At 42.1% G+C, this 22,286-nt stretch overlaps 1 protein-coding gene across 1 annotated transcript in view; it reads right to left on the bottom strand.

The window, feature by feature from the left end:
- GNAQ (G protein subunit alpha q) overlaps positions 1 to 22,286 on the bottom strand; it is a 307,753-nt gene that overhangs the window by 96,198 nt on the left and 189,269 nt on the right. The window contains exon 3 of the mRNA XM_059411816.1: positions 5,915 to 6,069. Coding sequence (XP_059267799.1) covers positions 5,915 to 6,069 — 155 coding nt within the window. The remainder of the gene's footprint in view (positions 1 to 5,914; positions 6,070 to 22,286) is intronic.

The raw sequence follows: 22,286 nt of genomic DNA, 5'->3' as shown, positions 1-22,286 counted from the left end.
GCTAATCAAAGTAGAAAAAGGGAAACTCAAATGATTTTGTTGTATCCTTCTTATTGGTTCTAGTTTGACTGCAGCAAAAAGTTAATGGGTAGAGTAGGGGGGAAAACGGTTGAGATTATAGGCTAAAATAAAGAAATAATAATTCTGAATTATTTCTGATTTAGAACATCTTCCATGGTGTATGAATAACTTACATGTGGTCAAACAGGGCAAACTTTCTGGATGATAATCCTGCTAGGTTTGTTTTCCAATAATTCTTTTTTTTTTTTTTTTTTTTTAAGATTTTACTTATTTATTTGACAGGCAGGGAACACAAGTAGGCAGAGAGGCAGGAAGCAGGCAGAGAGAGAGAGGTGGAAGCAGGCTCCCCACTGAGAAGAGAGCCCAATGCGGGGCTCGATACCAGGACCCTGGGATCATGACCCAAGGCAAAGGCAGAGGCTTTAATCCACTGAGCCGCCTAGACGCCCCTGTTTTCCAATAATTCTATATAATTTTTCCTCTTGATCTTGTACATAGGGAGGTACCTATAGGCAACATTTATAAAGATTAATGAATAATTTGCATCTTTCCTGGTAAGTGATTTACCTACTCACAGATATCTTTCTATTAGTCTATCATCTATTTATCTAACTATGGTCAATTTTCTACCTACCTATGTCTCACCCATCCATCCACCCTCTGTAAAGTATTTCAACAGTGATTAAAAGCTTGGGCTCTAGAGACAGAAATCTGATTTCAACTCCTACTCCTATCACTTACTAACTGTGTGACTTTAAACAAGTGACTCAACGTCTCTGAGAACTGGTTTCCTCTATTGTTGATGCAGATGATGGGAAATATCTACCACTTTAGGTCGCTTTGAGGATTAAACGAAATAATGCATGTAGATGACTAAGTATAGAATCTAACATAAAGGAAGTGTTCAGCAAACAGGGGCTACAATGGTAACAGAACTTTCCAGAACCCAGACCTTCAAAAACAGCAGGAAAAAAAAAAACAAAACCAGAAAGAAACCTTGAATACTTCCAGCTCTGAAACTTCATAGTTCATCTAGAATGACACCTACATCATGGTCACTGAAATCATGGACAGCATCCATGTATTATTCTGGGAACAATCATTTGTGAAGGTCAAACGTGAACAGTCCCTATCAGGTTTTGAGGGGAGAGACCCTTTAGCAGGGACTATCAGAGGCTCGCCTCCTGGAGAGGGTCTTGAAGGATGAACAGGAGTTCAGCAGATAGAAAAGAATTAGAGAGACATGCTTGGCCTTTGCTCTCAGCATCCCTGGCAAGTGGCCAGCACTGACTCTCGGCATCAGCTGGGTCCTGCAGAGAACAGTGCCGGTGCTGCAAGTTCTGAGCAGAGGCGCGTGGCAGGCCCCACTTCTCACGCTGCTAACCATGACCAAAGTCCATGTCCCCTGGATCCCAAGTGAACGAACCACAAGTAGAGACAGCACTCAGAGAAGTTGGTCCTGAGTTCAGAAAGAGTTCTGTAAGGTGATGGCATCATATAAGAAATCAGGTCCAGGATGCCTGGGTGGCTCAGTGAGTTAAGCCCCTGCCTTCGGCTCAGGTCATGATCTCAGGGTCCTGGGATCGAGTCCCACATTGGGCTGTCTGCTCAGCAGAGAGCCTGTTTCCCTCTCTCTGTCTGCCTCTCTGCCTACTTATGATCTCTCTCCCTCCTTCTGTCAAATAAATAAGTAAAATACTAAAAAACAAACAAAAAAAACCCCAAAAACTTCCCCCAAAACCAAGAAATCAGGTCCAGAATATCAATGAAGTATTCTTACTTTTAATTATTCAGACAGAACAACAAAGAAGACCTACCGGAAGTAGAGGAGGGAGCTAAAATGCTAACGATACACCAGTAGGGCGCACGCAAAAAATCAGGAAAGAGGTAACAGCTATCCTGACTACAGAGAAAAGAATGGCTTGAGTCATGTGTATTTCATAGTTCCTCTGTGAAAATGAGGCCATTGGGCTCAGTGGTACTCAAGATGTGGGGCCCACATCCTCCTTGGTGCTCTTCCTACAGTCCCCAGAGCGTCTGCTGGGGCAACATGACAGAGAGAGAGAGAAAGAGAGAGAGAGGGAGGGAGGTGGAATGCAGCAGCAGGTGGGGGAATCCAACATACCACGGGTCTAATCCTTGTGCTGGGAGGGTTTTCCTAACGGAAAAGGAAAAGTGCCCTGGACTAACTGGGGAAGACTAAGGGGTCTCTAATCCTCAGTGGGATCAAGGGCGGGCCAGCCAGGTGCTTGGCAGTGGTCTATAAAGAGAGCTAAAACATCTTGGGAAGAGACCAGAAACACGGGCCCAGCTAACTCAGGTTTTTACATACAGCTCCTTACATAACTGGTAGCAATATATTGGTTCTACTCCCCCCTAAAGCAAACAGTCTTCCAGAGAAAATAAAGGGGGGGGGGAACCCAAATAAAAGACCAAACACCTCCCTACATTTCATGTAGGTTCATTTAGGTTCCTGAGCAGGAACCTAAAGTGACCAAAGGTTCCTGCTCAGTCAGGATCCCCAGCTTATGCTTTTTATTTCAGCCTCATTATTTTTTTTTTTCCTTTTTAAAAATTGTATTTATTTATTTATTTTTAATTTAACATATAATGTATTCTTAGCCCCAGGGGTACAGGTCTGTGAATCGCCACAGCCTCATTATTAATAGCAACTAATTCCTTCTCAAAATGTCCTGGTTCGAATGACAAATTCTATGGTCATCATTTATTTTGTCTACACAACAAGTTATTCTAACAAAAAGATCAAAACATAGGCCGTTCAGCAGAAAATTTATTAAAGGGTAATCAAACAGCACCAGCCGAGGAAAGAAACTTCTATTTGACAAAAGAATACCAATGTGGACCGACTGAGAAAAGTAGAAAAATTCCTCTTTTCTAAACCCTAAGGGAATTATTAAATCATACGAGACATCAAATGGAAGTAAAACCATTAAGTAAGAGTTGATGGGGAGCCAGAGAACCACCCAGTGACAAGGTATCACCACGCGGATGGCTTTTGGTGGCAGGAAGAAAAATGTAGCTTTATAACGGAGGGCATCAGTGCCCTAATACCGTGGTGAGCCTCTCCACCACCAGCGATGAGCAAACATCACTTCGAGTGCATTCTCCTCACATTTAACTTGAATCTAATTGAATCTTTAAATGTAATTTACAAGTTATAGTAAGTTCAGGAGACAAAGGAGCAAATTAATTCACACTATATAAAGCCGCAATCAGGCTAATCTCTTCAACATGCCAATGAAATGCAAACAGGACTCTCCCAATCATAAGAGCCTAAGGGACATAGAAACCAAAGCCCTGTGCTGTCTTAAAACCAACCAACTCTAAAGGACATTTTGGAAGAATTTAGGAAGTATGACTATGAACCGGGCATAATGAGAAAAGGGACTAATGATTAATTTGAGATGTCACAGAGTATTACTTACTATGAGGGGAAACGTCCTTTTTTTTTTGTCCCCAAGAGATGGGTACTGAAATGTGGGCATCTAAGAATATGTAATAATTTACTTTCTTACTTTTGCACACAAATATGGTCAAAAAAAGAAGTAGGTATGTGTGCATACACATAGACCCACATATATATGTAGTTCAGAAAATCAACTTCTCCATATCCCCATCAGCGGAAAGTGAAACTGTTTAAATAATAATGACTTGAAGGGATTTAGATGAGCCTGTCCTGGCTGCCCCCCACACCTCGGTCTGGCTCTGGCATCAGGGACGTGCCCAAAGGCATGGTTCTAAGGTAGATGCCGCCTATACAACAGAATGCTAAGGTGGCGGCTTTCCCAGAATCCCAATGCTAATGCGGGTCTGAACAAACGGTCTTGAAGAGCTCTTTCCCTAAAGCAGTAGACACTGCAAACATCTTATTCTTGTACTAACTCACGGGCACTGCAAATCTCAACTGAGGAGTGTCACCAGATATGGGAAGAGTCTTGTCTCAAAGACAAACACAGCAGCTCATACAGGTGTCATTGGAATCTCTCCCAGAGTCCATCCCCAGAGCGGGAGGCAAAATCATTTCCTAAGGGGGAACCCTGACCCTGGTAAGAATGCAATTATTAGACACTGGTGCTCTGAGGCCCCAAGACCTCTCTGTTGGTACAAAAGTCACAGGTGAGAGGTCGAGACTAGAACAGGTGAGGAAGGGGAGAGACAGGTTAGACAGGATGAGAGCTTAGAGGATTTATTAGTTAATATGACTTGATAATGGAGGATTTATTGCTTAGTAAGGGCCAGGAGAGGCATCCCAGTAGTAGAGTGGGACATGCAGAGGAGGAAGAGGAGAACGGACGAGAAGGACAGATGAGCGTGGAGGGGGAAGCAAGCAGGGAGGAGACAGACTGAGCAGGAGGAACAGGGAACAAGAGATAAAACACAACAGCACCCCGGGGAGATGGATGAAATCTGAAATGGCAAAGCAAACAGAAGGACAGAGGGGGCAGGAAGTACGAGAAAGACAGCTGGTCAAAGGTTGAGGGGGCAGAATTTGGAAGAGACAAGAGCTGACTGCATCCCTCCTGTGTGCACTCACAGAAACTCGTGCAGTAGGGGCTCTAGGGGGAGGGCCGAGGGCCCAAGGCAGGCAGACAGCAGAGGAGAAGAATGGTGGCGTGGAGGTGTGGAGGGAGGAAAAACAAAGTCGGGAATGAGGAAAGTGCACCTTCCACAGGCACAGCAGGGGATTCGTACTGGTTAGCATACCACAGGCCTGGTGATCATGAGCCTTCTACGGCACATTCCAGAACTGTGGAATTGAAGTGCACCACAGGAGGACAAGAATGGTCTAGACCAGGCACCTTTCTGCGGCTGACCTGAATGATAACTTATCCTACACAAAGGCCTAGAACGTGAATAAGAATGTGACCCGTTATATGGAGAAAACAGAACTGAACAGCTCTTGGATCTTCCAGGCATTCCGGGTGTGGACAATCAGCCCCGGGGGCTCCTTATCTTCCCCACGGCCCTGCTCTCCTCCAGGGGCTCCTGCATCGTGTGAACTGGCCTGAGGCTGCTGACGACTTTCCACCCATTCTTCTGTCCACCCAGAACCCACGCAAGAGGCAAACGCTGGGTTAACGTGATTAATGTAGACAGGAACCTGGCTAAGTACTACAGAAAGTGCATTTTTTCAGGCGCCTGATTATCTAGATTGCTGACTGCTCTGCCTACATTAATTCAATGATTGCCAGATCTTCGCTTTCTTTCTGTGAGGCGAGATTTAATCTAGAGAACTAACAAACCTCTCTAGGATGCAAATCTCTCCCAGGACCCACGATTTTGATTGACAGCTCACAGAATAATTTTGGAATGCATGCAAAATTAGACTCAGGCGATTTCCATGCAAAGGCAAATCTATCCATCAACATAATAGTGGCTCCCAGAAAGCAGTCAAAGTTCTGTGTCTGGAAACTGGAAACTGGGAAGTCTAACCTGTTAGAGGCCATAGTCAAGCGTATATTTTGTTTAGAGCTTTTAATGTGCGTAGGTGCTTTCTAGCACATGACAAAAAGATCAGAAATTTGTATGAAAAATTATTATTCCAGGATTTTGAATTGCAACGGAGTCTGTGTTTGAGATTTGCTGGTGTGCAGTTTGGTGGGAGAGAAGGGCTGGTAAAAGCAGAGTCCTTGAGTCCTCAGTCTGCTTTTCGAACAGAGGACAGTAAAAGAAATACTCTCCCTGACTCACGATGCCAGTCCCTTAGAATATAATGTAAGTGTATGAGGTTGGCACGAGTTTACATGCTAAAATTCTCCCTGGCTGGAGCGGGAGCCGGTTCTGTACGTGAAGCCCAAGAATGCGGAAGCTGTGGGTGCGGAGCACACGGAGCTAGAGAAAGATCCAGAGGGCCTCTTGGGTGAATACTCACTATTTGGTAGAGTCAGACAACTGATACTCTCGTCGCCGGTCATAGCATTCCTGGATTCCAGGATCATTCCATAAACTCTTAATGGCATCTACGTATGGATTCTCAAAAGCAGACACCTTCTCCACGTCGACTTCTCGAACCAGCTGTGCATGAGCCTGTCAGAAACAAAAACAGCAGTTTTAATCTCCCTCCTTTCTGTCACTGAGAACTGCCTCTAGTTCGTATATTATACTGTGCACCATTGAGATCTTCCTTCATATGCTTCTTTCAAACTGGTTTATCAAAGTCTTGTTGCTGCTCCTGCTCCCCCCACCCCCTTACAGAGAATCCAGTCTCAAATCTTTCCCTAGTAGAGTAAACCTTGAAGCTACTTGAGGTTGACTAGAGGAAGACAGGGAAGACAGAGTTCGGCTCCCATCAGAACAATGAGGATGTCATGTTACACATATGATCATTCCTGGTGATTATCAGAATCCTAAACCAATGTTATTAAAGAGAAAATGGACAGAAATAATTATTTCCTCTGTGCTTATAGTTTATCATCATCAAATACATAATTTACCCAGCCCTTGAGTGTTTATGGCTTAGCAGAGACTTAATCACACTCCTCAACTAATAGGGTTGAGTTTCTATTGTTCCTTTTCAGGATAGGGTATAAAACCCGTAGAAGAACAAATAATATTAATGATGTGAAACACAGTAACCATTCCCCCCCTCCATTCCAATACACCCTCCCTGCCAAAGTATTTATTTCATATCTGCCTTATTGACATTATCAGATTGAGAATTTTATTAAATTTTTTAATGAGGAAAAAGGACTTTGTTGTTTCCAGCATACAACATTCAGCAGGAAAGAGGTAAGGAGATTTAAAAATTTTTTTTCAGCAAGATTGATATCAAAATACTATATGGTCAACCCTGAAATTAAACAAATTATACCACTGCCCACTGCCTAAAATCCCAGTCAAAATAGGGTTCATGGAAATAATAAATCACCTCCATAACTTGCCACGACATGTAGTATATTAACATAATTACATAAAATATGCATGTGAATTATACATACACATAAATATGCAAATAAATATAACTATCTTGGAAATTGAAGGTAAGTAGCTGATAACATATTTATATACTCTTACGTGCAGAAATAAAAATTTTCAAACTAGGTTAGTGGATGGGCAGCATGATCACATGATGACCTAATTATTCATTTCAAAGAGTTTTACGCAGATGGAATTTTAAGACATTTTTAAAATAAGTTTAATCTATGTTAGACCCTGCCTGCTTCCCAAACTTCACTTTTCTTCTCTTCCAAGTGGGAAGGGCCCCATATCATCAGACTAATCTTGACTTAAACAAGGTTTCTAGAAGCCCCCCAACATGAGACTGAGGAAATCATCTTTCTCGTTAGCTCTGTTCTGACCTTGCACGATCTAGTAAGTGCGAAATTCTAGCTCTGCTCTGGACCCCAATCTTGGAAAAGGGATCCCTGTAGTTGCTTTCTGTACCTAATCCCCATCCAGGCAAACTTGCTTGTTATTCCAGCAGCAAACCTGTCAGCCTGGAGTTCTCTTTCTGGGTCCCACGCCAGGTGGGCTTACCTCAGTCAAAGGTCCTGTCCAGCAGATATGTTTCATACCTCTGCAGGTGTACCTAATGTCAAAGTTTAAACCCCTGTCTTTCTGCCCTTCCTCACTGAAAGTTCCAACTTAGTGTCCTGAGATAGGGCGATGATCACATACTTGGCATGATCCTAAATTAGAGTCCCTGTGGCTGTGTCTTCATTATACGGTCCTCGAGAGGATTCTTGTGGTCTGGGGAAGCAGCTGGGTACAGAAGCAGGGGTCTACAAGTATGCTTTCCTGCTGGATATACTCTAAAGACAAGGTTTTGAATCTGACTCGACTTCTGATAACCCCGGGTAAATGGCTTACTCTTTCCAAATATTATTTCTGGTGGGGAACATTTTGCCCCACTGGCCTCAGGCTGCTTTGTATTGTGTTACAATACAAAGTGTGGTCATTCTCGAAAGGTGGCGTTATACGGGAATTTGAGAGAAATGCACATCCTCTGATCCTCAAACCTGGAGCATCAGAAACTCTGGAAATAAGTCTCAGCAATCTGTTTCAAGATTCTGATGCGTGCAAAAGTTTGAGAACCAATGCAAACTACAAAGCACACAGATGCTAGTTGTTTTGATCATAATTAATTGCCTTGCTGGCTAAAAATTGTTATGGGAAGCTAAAGAGAAGGGGCTCACAGAGGCAACAATCATTACAAAGCAGATGTCTTAAGAGACAGGAAGCCACAGAAATGACTCACATGGGCTGGATACAGGCAATAGGGAGTAATGGGGACTGTGGCATGTTATGAATACATTCCCTAATTAAAGACTGCAGCTGCTGGTTAGCTGCAACCAATTGCTGCCATTGGCAAGGTGGGCCCGTTGTTGCCAGCTCTTCCAATTTCTCAAGGAAGCACCCCCCCCCCCAAAAAAAAAGAAAGAAAGGAAGAAAAATCTAGGTTTTCCTGTGAATCATCCCTAATTTTAGATCTTGGCAACCCTATAAAAAATAAATAAAAGCTAGTTTGGGGCCACTGATTTGCAACGTATGTTCTAAAAGATTCTTTTCTATTTGCTTCCCTGATAAGCTTGACCAATAACACTGTCCCACACTAGCTAGAATACAGTAGCTGGCTACTGGTGAACACAGAGCAGGTGATTTTCAGTATTTTTCCACAAGAACACTTAAGACAAATGATTATACGATCCATAGGAAGAAATGGTGGGAATCTCACTCTGAATAGGGTAAAAGCTACATGGTAACATAGGTTAGTATAGGTACTATTTCTACAATGGCGTTTGATACTTACTACCCTGGGCCAGTCATAGCATTTGGAAGGAGTCCTCTTTCTGTGTCTAGAGAATTTGGCATCTGCCAGAGAAAACAGCTTCAACATACCCGACACTTTTCACTATTATGATTAAATGTTTATTGGGCCCCAATGAAACGCTAGGTAATACAGCAGTTACAGAACTAGACAGCGTTCCTGGGGGGGGGGGGGGGGGGGGGCAGTTCATATGAATGGCGACCAAAGCACAGGACTTTGGGCTCCGGGAGTAGGAACAAGACAGAATATTTGCATTTCCATCCTTAATTTCCGTTGACTGTAAGGGCATTTTAATTGAGACAACATTGTCAACAGTGTATAGTTGTAACTTTCCACCAAGAGCCGGCTGCTATAAAATGAGACTACTTTCTATTGCCAGAAAACCCCTGTAATTTCCTCTCCTGGTCTATCTCTGCTTGCTTTTACTTACAACTGGAATGCCTTCCCTCTTCCTTTCTGTACCTCCTTTAGCTTTTGCTCCAGAGCTATATCCGAGGCTACCTGCCATAGGAAGTTACTCCTGATTATCTACCCCTCCAAAACAAGAGTTATCTTTGCAGCCTTTGTACATGGAATGTCTGTATTTTGCTTTATTTTAATAGTTACATCTTGACTTACTCCCCTTCTAGACTATACGGTGAGCAAAGGACTGGAGGTTACAGACTTTAAGTTCATTTGGGGGCCCATATAAGAAATATTTGCCTAATTTAACTGCACTTAAAAAGTACGCAGAAGCTCAATGCCAAGTCCTACATGTCAAAGTCAGTTTCTCAAGGAAATCTTCCACCCATACTACTCTCGTATAACTACACAATCCTTAGCAGCACTTATTGGAGTAAAGGGTGCACATCTATGTGTATGACACCTGTTCGTGTCTTCCTCTACGCTCACAGCAGAACTTCTAAGACAGGCTCAACGTGGCTCGGGGGCTCGCAGCATGCCTGTCTCTTGGGAGAGGCTCAACACATTTTTGTTGGATGCAGGATGCAAGGAAGGAAGAGCAGAAATTGTTCTAACCTTGCAACCAGGACATCTAACTTCCAGTCCTGGCTTTACCCATGACATTAACTGGCCATGATCTTCACTTAAGGGAGAGCCCATTACTTTTTTAGAACTTCATTTTCCTCGTCCATAAGATGATGCAATCAGACCAAATCACTTAAGGACTTCCCTAGCCATGAGCAGGAGGATTGCGAACACAGAGGAAACGCATCTACAAGGCAGAGAGCACCAGGGAGCATCTCCTATCACTTACTGAAACGAGAGCTCACTATTTCCAACCAGCGCCAGAGAAAACAGGCAGATAGAGTAAATCTGTACATGAGTAATGAATGCTACCTGAGGACTGAGCAAGCAGAATTCAATACGGACACAGAACAGACAGGGTGTCAGAGAGAGGGATTTAGCTGGCAGGTGAAGGTGAAGACCCAGGATGCTTCTGGGTGGGAAGAGTAGATGAACTGTGGCTTGGTGGACAAGATAAACATGGCAATTTCTGTTAAATGTGAAAAAAACAGTGTAGTGAGGAAGTTTCATGCTGACTCTTAATCCAAATTAACCTCCACAGGGAATGCAGCAGTGCTGGTCTCAGCTTCGAACCCTAACTCAGAAGGCAACCTCCACCATCTTTGGAAGAAAATCGCTCTCAGAAAACACAGGTCATCGCTTGGGTTTCACCCGGGGCAGAATTTCTAAGTCACTTTTCTTGCCTCTCGGGCTTCATTGTTTAATTCCATCCTTGCTGTTTTGGAAAATGACATCCAAATATAATCAACTGTAATTTGCATTTATATAAGAACGTTCTCTGAAGTTCCCTAAGTTATTTAAAAGTATGACAGCATTTTTACAAAATACACTTCGAATTTTAAAATTGCTTCTCCAAATGTCCCCAATGAAAAGTAAATCCTCTCAATTTTTTTTGTAAAAAGTATTCGGTATGTGGAAAGAATATTTTGTTATATGTGAGAGTAGGAACTCTATTTGTTTTTCCTAATTTGTCCAAATGTCCAGTGTAATTAATTGTGAAAATCACAAGTAATTATGCAAAATTACATAATCATTCATGAGAAAAAGCCTAACTCTGATGAAAAGGAAAGAATTCATTTTTTTAAGAGGTTTTATTTATTTATCTGCCAGAGAGAGAGCTAAAGAGCATGGGGCGGGGTGGGGGGGGAGGGAGAAGCAGAGGGAGAGGGAGAAGCAGGCTCCCTGCTGAGTGAGGAGACCCATGTGGGACTCCATTCCAGGACCCTGGGGTCATGACTCGAGCCAAAGGCAGACGCTTAACCAACTGAGGCACCCAGGTGCCCTGAGAATTCGTTTCTGATAATATAAATAACAATTGCAGCTGACTGTTGGTTTTCTTTTGAACGCTGTACACAGAAAAGCAAATTAGAGAAACAGGATGTAAAGCACAATTCTATTTCATTTTAAGTTATAGCTGAACACACTGCGTGGAATTACTTAATGATGAATGCTCACTTTCAGAAATCTGAGCAAGCTGGAGGCAAGCCTTAGAGGAACACCGTAAAGACCAAGGAGCTACTCTTAGGAACTCTGGCAGAAGTCGAAGGAAAGACCGCGTGGAAACCACAAGATGTGCCAAGGTGGTAATGTCTTGTTTTCACGATCCGGTGGTCATAAAATTCAGGTATATCTTGGACGTGTTGCTATTTCCATGGTCACTTCAGCAAAGGGGGAGGAATTGCATCCCTACCACGGTGGGTCTCACCCTGCCCACAAAAGGGCAAGCCTTCCAATGAAAAAAAAAAAAAAAAAGGATCTTATAATCACTTTGGAAGGCTTTTTAAAAACTCATTAACAGCTTGGGGTGGCTTTTGGCTGGAATGTGATACCTAGTCCGGTTCCTGCAGTCCCAAAGGAGAAAACCAAGTGATGCCTTCCACATCTGTGGAAGCGTTCAGACACAAACATTCAGCAACTCGTTAGGGGCTGGCTGCTCTGCTGGCAAGGGTGCCCGACACACACAGAGGCCCTCTGACTTAAGAGTCTAAACCACTGCGGAGTCTGTTTTACTTCTGAATCAAGGCTCACATCCTCTCATTCTTATTTGTCCTTGGTGCTTTTTCCATGTTCACATTTGTCTCTTAAAAAACAAAACAGAATGAAAAAACAAAACAAACAAACCAAAAAGAACCACTGCAAATTCCTCAATAAATTGTGTGTGTGTGTGTGTTGGGGGATCCCATGCTTTTTGTTTTATTTCCTTCCATTCTAAGTCAAGTACAGAGTAAAATGTGGACTCTGGGATGGTACTTCTCAGTTGTAACTTTCACACAGCAGGAAAAAAGGGGATCTCTGGCAAGCTATTTAATATTTCTAAACCTCTAAGTCCCAATCTGTCAAATGAGGGTAGAAATAACATTGACCTTAGGGGGATAAAGGACAGGATGCACAGAAAACTCTTAAAGGCAGAGCCTAACGCCTAAAGCTACCAGTTACTGAAAAAGTGTAAGAAAAGGAAAAACAGCACAGAAATCATAAACCACGGCACACACATCAAGAGGTTCTGTGATGCTGGGCAATTCATCTAAGCCTTAATTTGCTCACATGAGAAGAAACATTTCGCAGGTCACACTGGATGTTGGATCTCCAAGTCCTCAAACTGGCAAACACCCCTCGGCATACCATTTCCTACAGAAAACGTGGACGGGGACTATCACTTCCCAGACTGCTTTGCCTTCTCTGACTTCAACAGCTGACCTTCATTAAGGTGCAGTAGACACAGGGTGACAGTTGTTGTTGATACGTCTTTTTATGACCGTTACCGCATCAATGACAGAGAGCAACAATGTCACAGTGAGCTCCCTCCTGCTGGCTGGGTTCACGTGGCAAAGTGACTCAGTCCCACAGAAGAGCCTCTCCACGCTTAGGATTCAAGGCATTGCTCAGCAAAATTACAAATTACTACGTGACACAGGCTTCTGAAGTCCCTGGCGAAGATTATAAAGTCTGTGTGTGGAATCTTCCAGAGCTAAAAATCTCCAGGCTCTCCTCTGCTCAAGCGCCCACTACATCCCTCTTCACCCGGGTATGGAATGCGGACTGCAGAAGCTTCACTGAGTACTCCAGAGAACCAGAGGGGGGATGAAGGTCTGACCGACAGCTTGAGACCAAACCAGGCTTCGTTCCTGACTCTCACCCACCAGCCCAGTGTCTTCAGGCAGGTCACTCAAAGTTCCTGAATCTCGGGATGCCTGAGTGCCTCAGTCAGTGAAGCCTCTGCCTCTGGCTCAGGTCAGGATCCTGGGGCCTGGGATCGAGTCCTGCATCCAGCTCTCTGCTCAGCAGGGAACCTGCTTCTCCCTCTGCCTCTGCCCCTGTCCCTCCCCCTGCTTGAGCTCACTCACGCAAATAAATAAAATCTTCAACAAACAAACAAACTTCCTGAAACTCAATAGCCCCGTCTAGAAGGTGGGGAAAAGAACTCACTGAAGGACTGGTGAGAAGAGGAAAATGCCTAAAACAAGCATTATTATCACCAGGAAATATTGTGGCCTCTCAAAGTTACTATTAATGAATGTTAATTATTTCAAAAATCACTTACCTGTCATGTGTCAGGCAATGCACTTGACACTGATAAAGCAGAAAATTTGTGTGAAATGTTCTAAATAACAAAATATTACATAAGTCTACTGTCACATACTACTCTGCTTTCATTAAGACTACACATTGACTTATTATCCCATTACTAAACTTGTTCTTTTATCATTACATTTTTATTTTTAGTCTCCATTATGGTGTTCACCAACGCAATCGAAGACTATAAGGCATACGACCTTTTCCAAAACACAGCTGCTAGAAATATTGTCCTCTCTCTGGCTTTGCTTTATCACCAGCTATACCTGCTTCTAAAATACAATGAATTTCTTCTTGGTAGAGGAAATCTCCTTCTTGTTATTGATTTTATTTTTTTTAAAGGTTTTATTTATTTATTTGACACAGAGGGAGAGAGCACAAGCAGGGGAAGCAGCAGGCAGAGAGAGAAGCACGCTTCCTGCTGAGCAGACAACCTGACATGGGACTTGATCCCAGGACCCTGGGATCATGACCCGAGCCGAAGGAAGATGCTTAACCGACTGAGCCACCTAGGCGCCCCTTTAATTGTTTAAAATATTCTTTTTCTTGGGGTGCCTGGATGACGTAGTCAACTGAGCATCCAACTCTTGGGTTTGGCTCAGGTCATGATCTCAGGGCTGTGGGATCGAGCCTTGAGTCTGGCTCCACACTCAGCGGGGAGTTGGCTTGAGATTCTCTCTCCCTCCCCCTCTGCCCCTCTCGCTCATGTGCTTGCTCTCTCTCTCTCAAATAAATAAATCTTAAAAAATATATATTATTTTTTTAAAGGACTCAGTATCTTTCTTGGCTCTCTCACCAAAATCCTATGTAAATATTTTTGTGTTTTGTTTTCTGCTTATCATTGTCCTTTTTCATGTCTCTCTGTCAAGTCATGATCGTCAGGATCAAGGACACTGTAGGTCAGATGCTTGAGGCAGCGTGATGTAATATACAAGAAGTAGCTCCAAAACATATGTTGCCTGATCAATTACATGGTTCCATTAAGAAGAATCTTGCTCTCAGCTCTGTAAAATCTTGGGATGCGATATAAAAATCATGCACAGCTGAAATGTCACAGTATGAACGTGTGTGCATATCCACACACACCTTATGACTACCACCAAAAAAAAAAAGAAACAAAAAACCACAGCTTATTTCCCCAGAGTTTATACAAAGTCACAGTGATAAAGAAGAAACTGGACAGGGAGATTCTTTTAAGGATATTCTTTTAAGGATTATCAAAATAATGAGGTATGCCTGTAAGGTTGCTTTCAAAGAATATTTAAGGAGCATGAGTTACTCTAGATTTTAATAGCTGTTTATTTGAAATATGGGCTCTAAGATCAAAGTCACATCACTGCGGACAATGAGGGTTATACCAAGTTAAACAGATATCTGTACTACAAAACTCAGAACCTTTAATAAGGTAATGGTGTGGGCGCCTGGGTGGCTCAGTCAGTTAAGCGTCTACTTTCAGCTCAGGTCACCATCCCTGGGTTCTGGGATCGAGCCCCGTATCGGGCTCCTGCTCTCCCTCTCCAGCTCCACTGTGCTTGTACTCCCACTCTCGCTCTCTCACTCAAATAAATAAATAAAATCCTAAAAATAAAATAAGGTAGTGGTGCTCAGAACCCATGAGCACAGGCTAGGCTTGGAGATCTTACTGTCCTTCCCAAACCTGCTTAACCGCGGTAGCTTCTTTCCCCTCAGGTAAGGTGATGGGACTGGTGTTTTCATGGATCACATTCTGCAAAACTGGGTAGACACAGAGGCTTGCACAAACAGACAGGGCTTGGTTTTATATAAGCCAAACAGCCAACGGACTGATTCTCCCCTATTCTGGAATAATAGGTAAATGCCTGCTTTAGAGATTCACATCCTCTTCATTTCTGAGATCACATTATGCCTGTGGCTCATTTCCTGATATTATGTCTCAGAAGAAACCTAATCATTTTAGCCCTCTGCAATGTCTGTGCTCCTACAATCTTATTAACCAGAGGACTAGGCTGCTGCAGGGTTGGGACTTGGTTTCACAACAGGAGGAATGGATAAAGAAGATTCCACTTTCTGGCTTGGTACTCTTGAACAAGGCTGAAAAGAATTAAAAGAACAAGCTCCCTTAACGAAGCATTCCCAGATGCTCCTGGCAATTCCAGAATCCTGCCCTGGGGAGTATAGTCTTTCTGGGACATCCACTGTGAAACCTGCCCTCTCTACCTTCAGAATGTGTGCGCAGAACTGAAAGGCTCATAGTCCCGGGATCTTGCAGATGGAAGGGATCTTTCTAGAACACTTGTTTCCATACCTTTAACTCAGGAAGAAACCATTCCAGTAGTAAGAAGGTTAAAAGAAACTGCAGCAACGCTGCCTACTTGTTCAATGAAAGAAAGTAATGACACATTTTAGAGCCTGAGTAGGAAGAAGGGAACGGAAATAAGAGAAGCCACACATCTCATTAGGTATTTGGGGGGGAGGGGCTTAATATTAAGTTATATAATTTGTCACTTTGAGTAAGAACCCAAATTTCAGAAAGATTATGGGTAAGAATCAACTGTAAAAGGCTACTTGGAGGGGTGCCTGGGTGGCTCAGTGGGTTAAAGCCTCTGCCTTCAGCTCAGGTCATGATTCCAGGGTCCAGGGATGGAGCCCCGCATTGGGCGCTCTGCTCGGCAGGGAGCCTGCTTCCTCCTCTCTGCCTGTCTTTCTGCCTACTTGTGATCCCTGTCCGTCAAATAAATAAATAAAATCTTAAAAAAAAGCTACTTGGACAAGGGGTGAGAAATGGTAACTCTCTAGTGAGAATATGAGAGTTTATAGTCTACATGTGACACTTTTGAATATGAAAATTGTCAATGTTACATAGCTTTGAAATATTTATTTATTGACCAACAAATCAGTTTTCTTATATTGGTATACTAAAATGTTTTCAAATATAAAACTCTTACTAAAAAATAAAATCTTTATGTACCCACATAGATTAAAGTAAAAGAAAACGAGCAGAAGGATTTTTCTTGGTACATTCATGCATTTTAGTCATGTTCTTAGCCATATCTGTTCTAACATCATGTCCCTGACATTTTTCAGAAGATTATATTTTTCAGTATGGATACATTATATAATAAACTATTTTATAAAATTGCCTGCAATATTTTCCAAAATTGCACTAGCTGCTTTAGGTTAATAAATTTGAAATTGTTAACATTTCCCAATTGGGTCCTTCTTTATAGACCTTAATTTTTTTTTTTTTTAGATCTTAATATTTTTAATTCAGAAATATTCTCCCTTTGGGGGGCCGAAATAGCCGGTATTCTCCTACATGGGAGGTACTCTTAATTCTACTATTTTTCAACTATTTAAGTTGAAATATTTAAGTTCAAATATTTCCACAGAACTCTCTTTTTGTATTAGTGTAGAATATTCCTTTATCACAAATATTTCAAGAGACAAAACTCATTATTGGTAGATTATCACAGTTTGTTCGGGCACAAATATGACTTATTTGTATGTTGTAACTAATTCCAAGCACATTCTCTCCATAGGCCTCTCAGTTTAATAAATGTTTTACTGTACTGTGCTCCATTAGAAACTATATTCATATTCTTATCACTAAATACTTTCACTCTCAACAATTTTTAAAGAAGCAAAAGTGTTTACCATAGTATTTCAAATAATGATAGATACTTCTCTTTATCAGAATGAACTTTCAAAAGCTCCACCTTGATTGCCTGAATTGGGGGGGGCATCAAACCAAAATTGTTTGCAAAGATTTTCTTCTGCTAAGGGAGTTCACAGATTCATAGTTACTGCTTCTTCCTCTTCTTCTTTCTCTTCTTCTTTTTTTTTGGTACATGCATAAGAAAACTTGGAATAAAAAATGAGCTAAATTAACATGGATCACTTGATCTAAGTGAAAAGTCATGCTTCACAGAGTAATATAAAAATGCACTTTCTGCAGCTGCCCATGCTAAAATGTTATTTTGGGTACAATATTCTGAAATTAAAGCTAATTTTGGAAGTAGACGCTGATACTTCCTCAGCAGATCTGGGTCTTTAGAATTTTGGTGGTTGCTGATGTCATTACGGTAAACATGATGGGTGCTAAATATTAAACAATTTTGTACAAGTTATACATTACTGTTAACTTCCTTGAGAAACAAAAATTCAACATTTAATTTTTTGTTAAACATATGCTTTCAGGTTTTTTCTTTTTTTTAAAAGCTTATTATGGCCAAAAAGATTTACTGCAAAATAAAAGCATTCTCCAAACATTAAAACAAATAGTCAACAGATTGCCACCAAAGAATAAATGACAAAACTATCGAAGCCAATGCTCCCAGACCACCATGGAGAGACAGCCTGGCCTTGACTTTCCATACACTTCAATTATATCTAACATAATTTCCCACTAACACTGCTCACTGAAGGTCTGGTATCTCAGTGGACCTCACAGCTTACAGACCAGCGCACAGGATGATTAGCCAGTAACAACCCACAGATGGTAAAGCAAACACACCACATCCTTCTCCAACACCCCACTGGCTGGAAAGAGTTGGCTGTCCCGACTCACTCTTGCCCAAGCCTACACCATATTAGCACCGAGTGCCCACACGCTGCCTTTGAAAGGGAGATGCAGTGACACCGCATCTGGAAGGATTTGGGGAAAAGTTGGAACATCTTCTAGATTGCACCAAGTGTTGAAGTGAGAAGTCTGTTCAACTGTATGAATAGAATCTGGGAATACAAAGTGAAAACCCACCAAATCCATCCTGGTTTATTTTAATAAGAAGAATGCTTCCTTTTAAAAATGAGATGATGGAACAAATACTAAACTGATGAGATACTGGGGCACCAGGTGCAACCTGCAAGCATTCCCCAGCAAGCAGGGACGTGGGATCAGCCCATGTATGGTGTAGACGCGGCCTGAGGGGACCAAGGAGACTAGCGGTAATAAGTTGATGAAATGCAGACCTCTTTCTGGAGCACAGTTTTTTTTTAAAGAGGTCCACAGCTAAAATCAAGAGCCTTCCATGGAATAAAGAAGCACATGTCCTACCTCTCTTGAGACCCTGGAGGAGATGGAACAACACTGAGCCCGTATTCCAAGAGGACAAGAGGCTACAGCAGGCGGGCTACAATCTACCCTACACCATTGTCAATATGAACAGGAGAGGACGTAATTCTTTATGGAAGCAGAGAATATTTTATCTCCCATAATGCCCAAATTAATTCTGTTGCAGCAAGGACTAGACCCTGGCCATCTTCCCATTACCTGGGTGGCCCTGAAGTGATGTGACCTCATGCCCAGCCCTCACCCCCTGCAGGGCTCATGTGATGCTCCTACTGCATGTCGGAGGCTTCTGCACTCTGCATAAGAGGAAGCAAGAATTACACTGAATCCAACTCCTAGCAGGAGGCATTTCCTCGGTTTCCTCACCACGATCCATTAAAAATGTCGTGCACTGGGGCTCTTCCAATGTGTTTTCCCCTTAATGTATTCCCTAGAGCTGCAGTGACACTGAACTTTGAATGCTCTGGCTATGAGTTCCAGTCCACGCAGTTTGAATGGAGGACACCAGGGCTTGCGTTAGGAACGGAATGGTCCCACATGGTTTGGCTTTATTAGGGGCTGAAATGACTATTTCAACGTATCACGTGCTGTGGCGCTGTGGCCAAGAGCCTGTGGCTTCGGAGGCAAACACCGAGTTTCTCCCATGCTCCCACTGACTTACTTTAGGACCTCTCCAAGGCTCAATTTCCTTATGCCTAGAGTGGGGTTGTCATATAAGGTCATCACAACATTGTTATGAAGCTTAAATGTAATACTGTTCATAAAACGGCAGAGTAACATGCGCACACTAACGGCTCAGTATACAGAAGCAACCCTTCATTTGAACTTCAGGTCTGATCCGAGGTGAAGGATGATGGAATATCCTCACCTAGTCTTCCTAGTCTTTTTTTTTTTTTTTGTATGCAGTGAAACAAGTATTTTGGAGGTTTCAAATTTTGAGAATCTATTCCAAAAATTTCAAAATAACTTCTACGGTTCCTACCAACATGCTATATATACCATTATCAGCATTGTATCTTGTATCTTAAAGGACATGCTGTTTTACACTCTTACTTAAATTATGGGTTATATACAATTAATTATAGTGACCACTGGGAATGAGTTACAATTGTTTTTCCAACTAAAGTATGTTGCCGTTAGTTAACATGTAAGAAAAAATTTTTATTCTCCAAAGGTAAGCCCCAAACTCATTATACTATATTCATCTCAATGTGAGTTTTCAAAACATGCAAAGAGCACAACCTGACAAAAACCTCTTCTGAGATACCCAAATAGATGTGCATGAAGATTTTACCAAATACAATATATCCAGATGTACTCTTCCCGTTAAATTCCGTTAAGTTTCCCATGAAAGGTTGGTGACGTAGCATGGGCCATGAAATAAAACCAAATCAAATCTATCTTAATATAACTCAAAAGGTCTTTGCAATTTGCATTGCTTTTTCAGGAAGATAAAAAATGCATATTGCTTCTTTTATGTGTTCTTAGCTATATATCTATTTTTGAAAAGCTCTCATGTAATTTCTAAGTTTAGGAAGTACTTCCTTTTTACTGTGCCGTCTGGGCTACAGTCCGTCTCTGATAACATTTGGATCCCCACTCCAAGGAACCTTTATAGACTGACTCCCAGCAGGAGGATAACCTTCCCCTAACCTCTTCTGTGCTTGTGAACGGTACGAGATGACCACTCTCTTCCTGTCTACAGCGTCCACATAGATTTAAAATATTTCAAAATTCCCAGGACACCTGGGTGGCTTAGTTGGTTAAGCGTCTGCCTTCAGTTCAGGTCATGATCCCAGGATCCCGGGATCAAGTCCCGCTTTGGGCTCCTTGCTCAGCGGGGAGCCTACTTCTCCATCTCCCTCTGCCTGCTGCTCCCCCTGCTTGTGCTCTCTTTCTCTCCCTGACAAATAAATAAAATCTTAAAGTAAAATATTTTAAAATTCCCTTGACTTGGTGGTAGGAAAAAAGCAACCTTTCTAGAGTTTCAGCATCTTTTGATTAAAACGATCTCTTGCTAGGCAAAGGAGGTAAAGGAAGAAATTCATTTCTTTTTGCCTAAGGCAGAACACTGTGAGGAGAGAAGACAAAAAGAAGAGGCAGTAGGAGTTCGTAGTGGAATAAGGTTAAAAACAGTGGTGCACCTACAGACACAAACTTTGAAATCATTTATCTGAGTTCATGACCAGATTACTTTTTATTTTCCACTCATTAATATCAGATTTTAGAAGTATGGATCACAGAGAGATAAAAAAAAATTGGTAGAAGGGGAGCTCTTCAAGCAATATATTCAAAATTTCAAACAGAAACAACCCAAGTGAAATAACATAGCACTGGAATCTGGGGTTTAGGAAGGAACTCATTAGTCACCAGTCAGCAGTTCTTAATTAATTACGAAGCTAACATACAGATCTGGTAAAGAAAGGATGTGTGGTGGGCCCTCAGTCTTCCAAGAATCCAATCCATCTTCTCATTTAAAACTTTCCTAATAATTACCTTCTCAGGGCACTGAGAGACTTCCTGAGACACTCGGGGGACACTGAGCTGTATACTTGCTGGACATTGCTTTTTAAATGTCTCATGTTTGTGCACCGAGAATTTCCAACAATGCTGTAAATGACCTGAGGGCAGGAACTGTCTTCTCTTAACATTTTAGCACGATGCTAGGGCTACTTAATATGTATTTCTACAACTGAACTCAACTGCCTTCATTCTGATGTACCTGTCCAGAAATAACATCTGAGAAGACTGAGGGTAAGAAGAAATCATGACCAGTACTGGACAGAGGAAGCAGTCCTGCCAATGTTGGGAGGTCTGGCTGGAGCTCTGGTAGGATCTTGGACTATTCTTTTAAGCAGTATAGCACTATTTTCTTAACCTGGACTTCTGTAGCTGAACTACTGGATGAGAGACTAATAGAGATGCCCTGCCGTTATGATTACACATTCAGACCGAATCTGGGCTGAAATTAAAATATTTGCCCAGTTGTATGGCCTGGGCACTGATCAAACAGAAAAAAGTAGGTCTCTGAACTTCCCTTGCTATGTGTCACAACAACCTTTTAACTGGTGGACGACAAACGGGCCATAAATGTCCCCCGGTAGGACCAGGCTGCTGGGGTCACTCAAAGAACTTGGGGCAAGAGCTCTAACATAATTGAAAAGATTTTAACACTGGTACAGTGTTAGCAAAGGGTAAGATCTGAATACCAACTTGGCCTATAAGAAATATCTTTGAGTCATAAATATGTTAATTTTACTCAAAAGTTATTCTTATCTGATAGTGCAGGACTGCATACACAGCTGGCAGAAAAGAAAGAAATTTAAGAAAGGGAAAGGGAAAAAAGGAAAGGGGAAAGGGAAGGAAGAAAGAAATTAAAAAAAACAAACAAACAGAAATTTCCACCAAAGCTATCAATAAAATATGTCTTTTTATTCCACTCCTGATCATACTTCTAACTCAACATTTTTTGGGGGAGTCATTCTTTTTTTTTTTTTTTTTAAGATTGTATTTATTTGAGAGAGAGAGAGAAAGAGAGAGAGCTTGAGAGACTCGCAGAGGGAAAGGGAGAAGTGGGCTCCCGGCTGAGCAAGGAGACGGATGCCAGGGGCGGACGGTGCTGGATCCCAGGACCCTGGGATCATGACCTGAGCCAAAGGCAGAGACACTCAATTGACTGAGCCACCCAGGTGCCCCTGCGGGAGTAATTCTATATAAGTCCTGGCCTCTCCACAATAACTTTAGTTCATTTTGCAATGAAGAGCCCAAATCATGCTGTGTTCCCTGCTTTATTCAATCAATGAAGCAGAAAGGCCAAGAAAAGACCAAACT

The sequence above is a fragment of the Mustela nigripes genome, chromosome 9 (assembly GCF_022355385.1).
Source record: "Mustela nigripes isolate SB6536 chromosome 9, MUSNIG.SB6536, whole genome shotgun sequence".
Taxonomy (NCBI): Eukaryota; Metazoa; Chordata; class Mammalia; order Carnivora; family Mustelidae; genus Mustela; species Mustela nigripes.
Note: the sequence above shows the minus strand (reverse complement) of the source record. Positions and strands in the feature narration are given on the sequence as shown.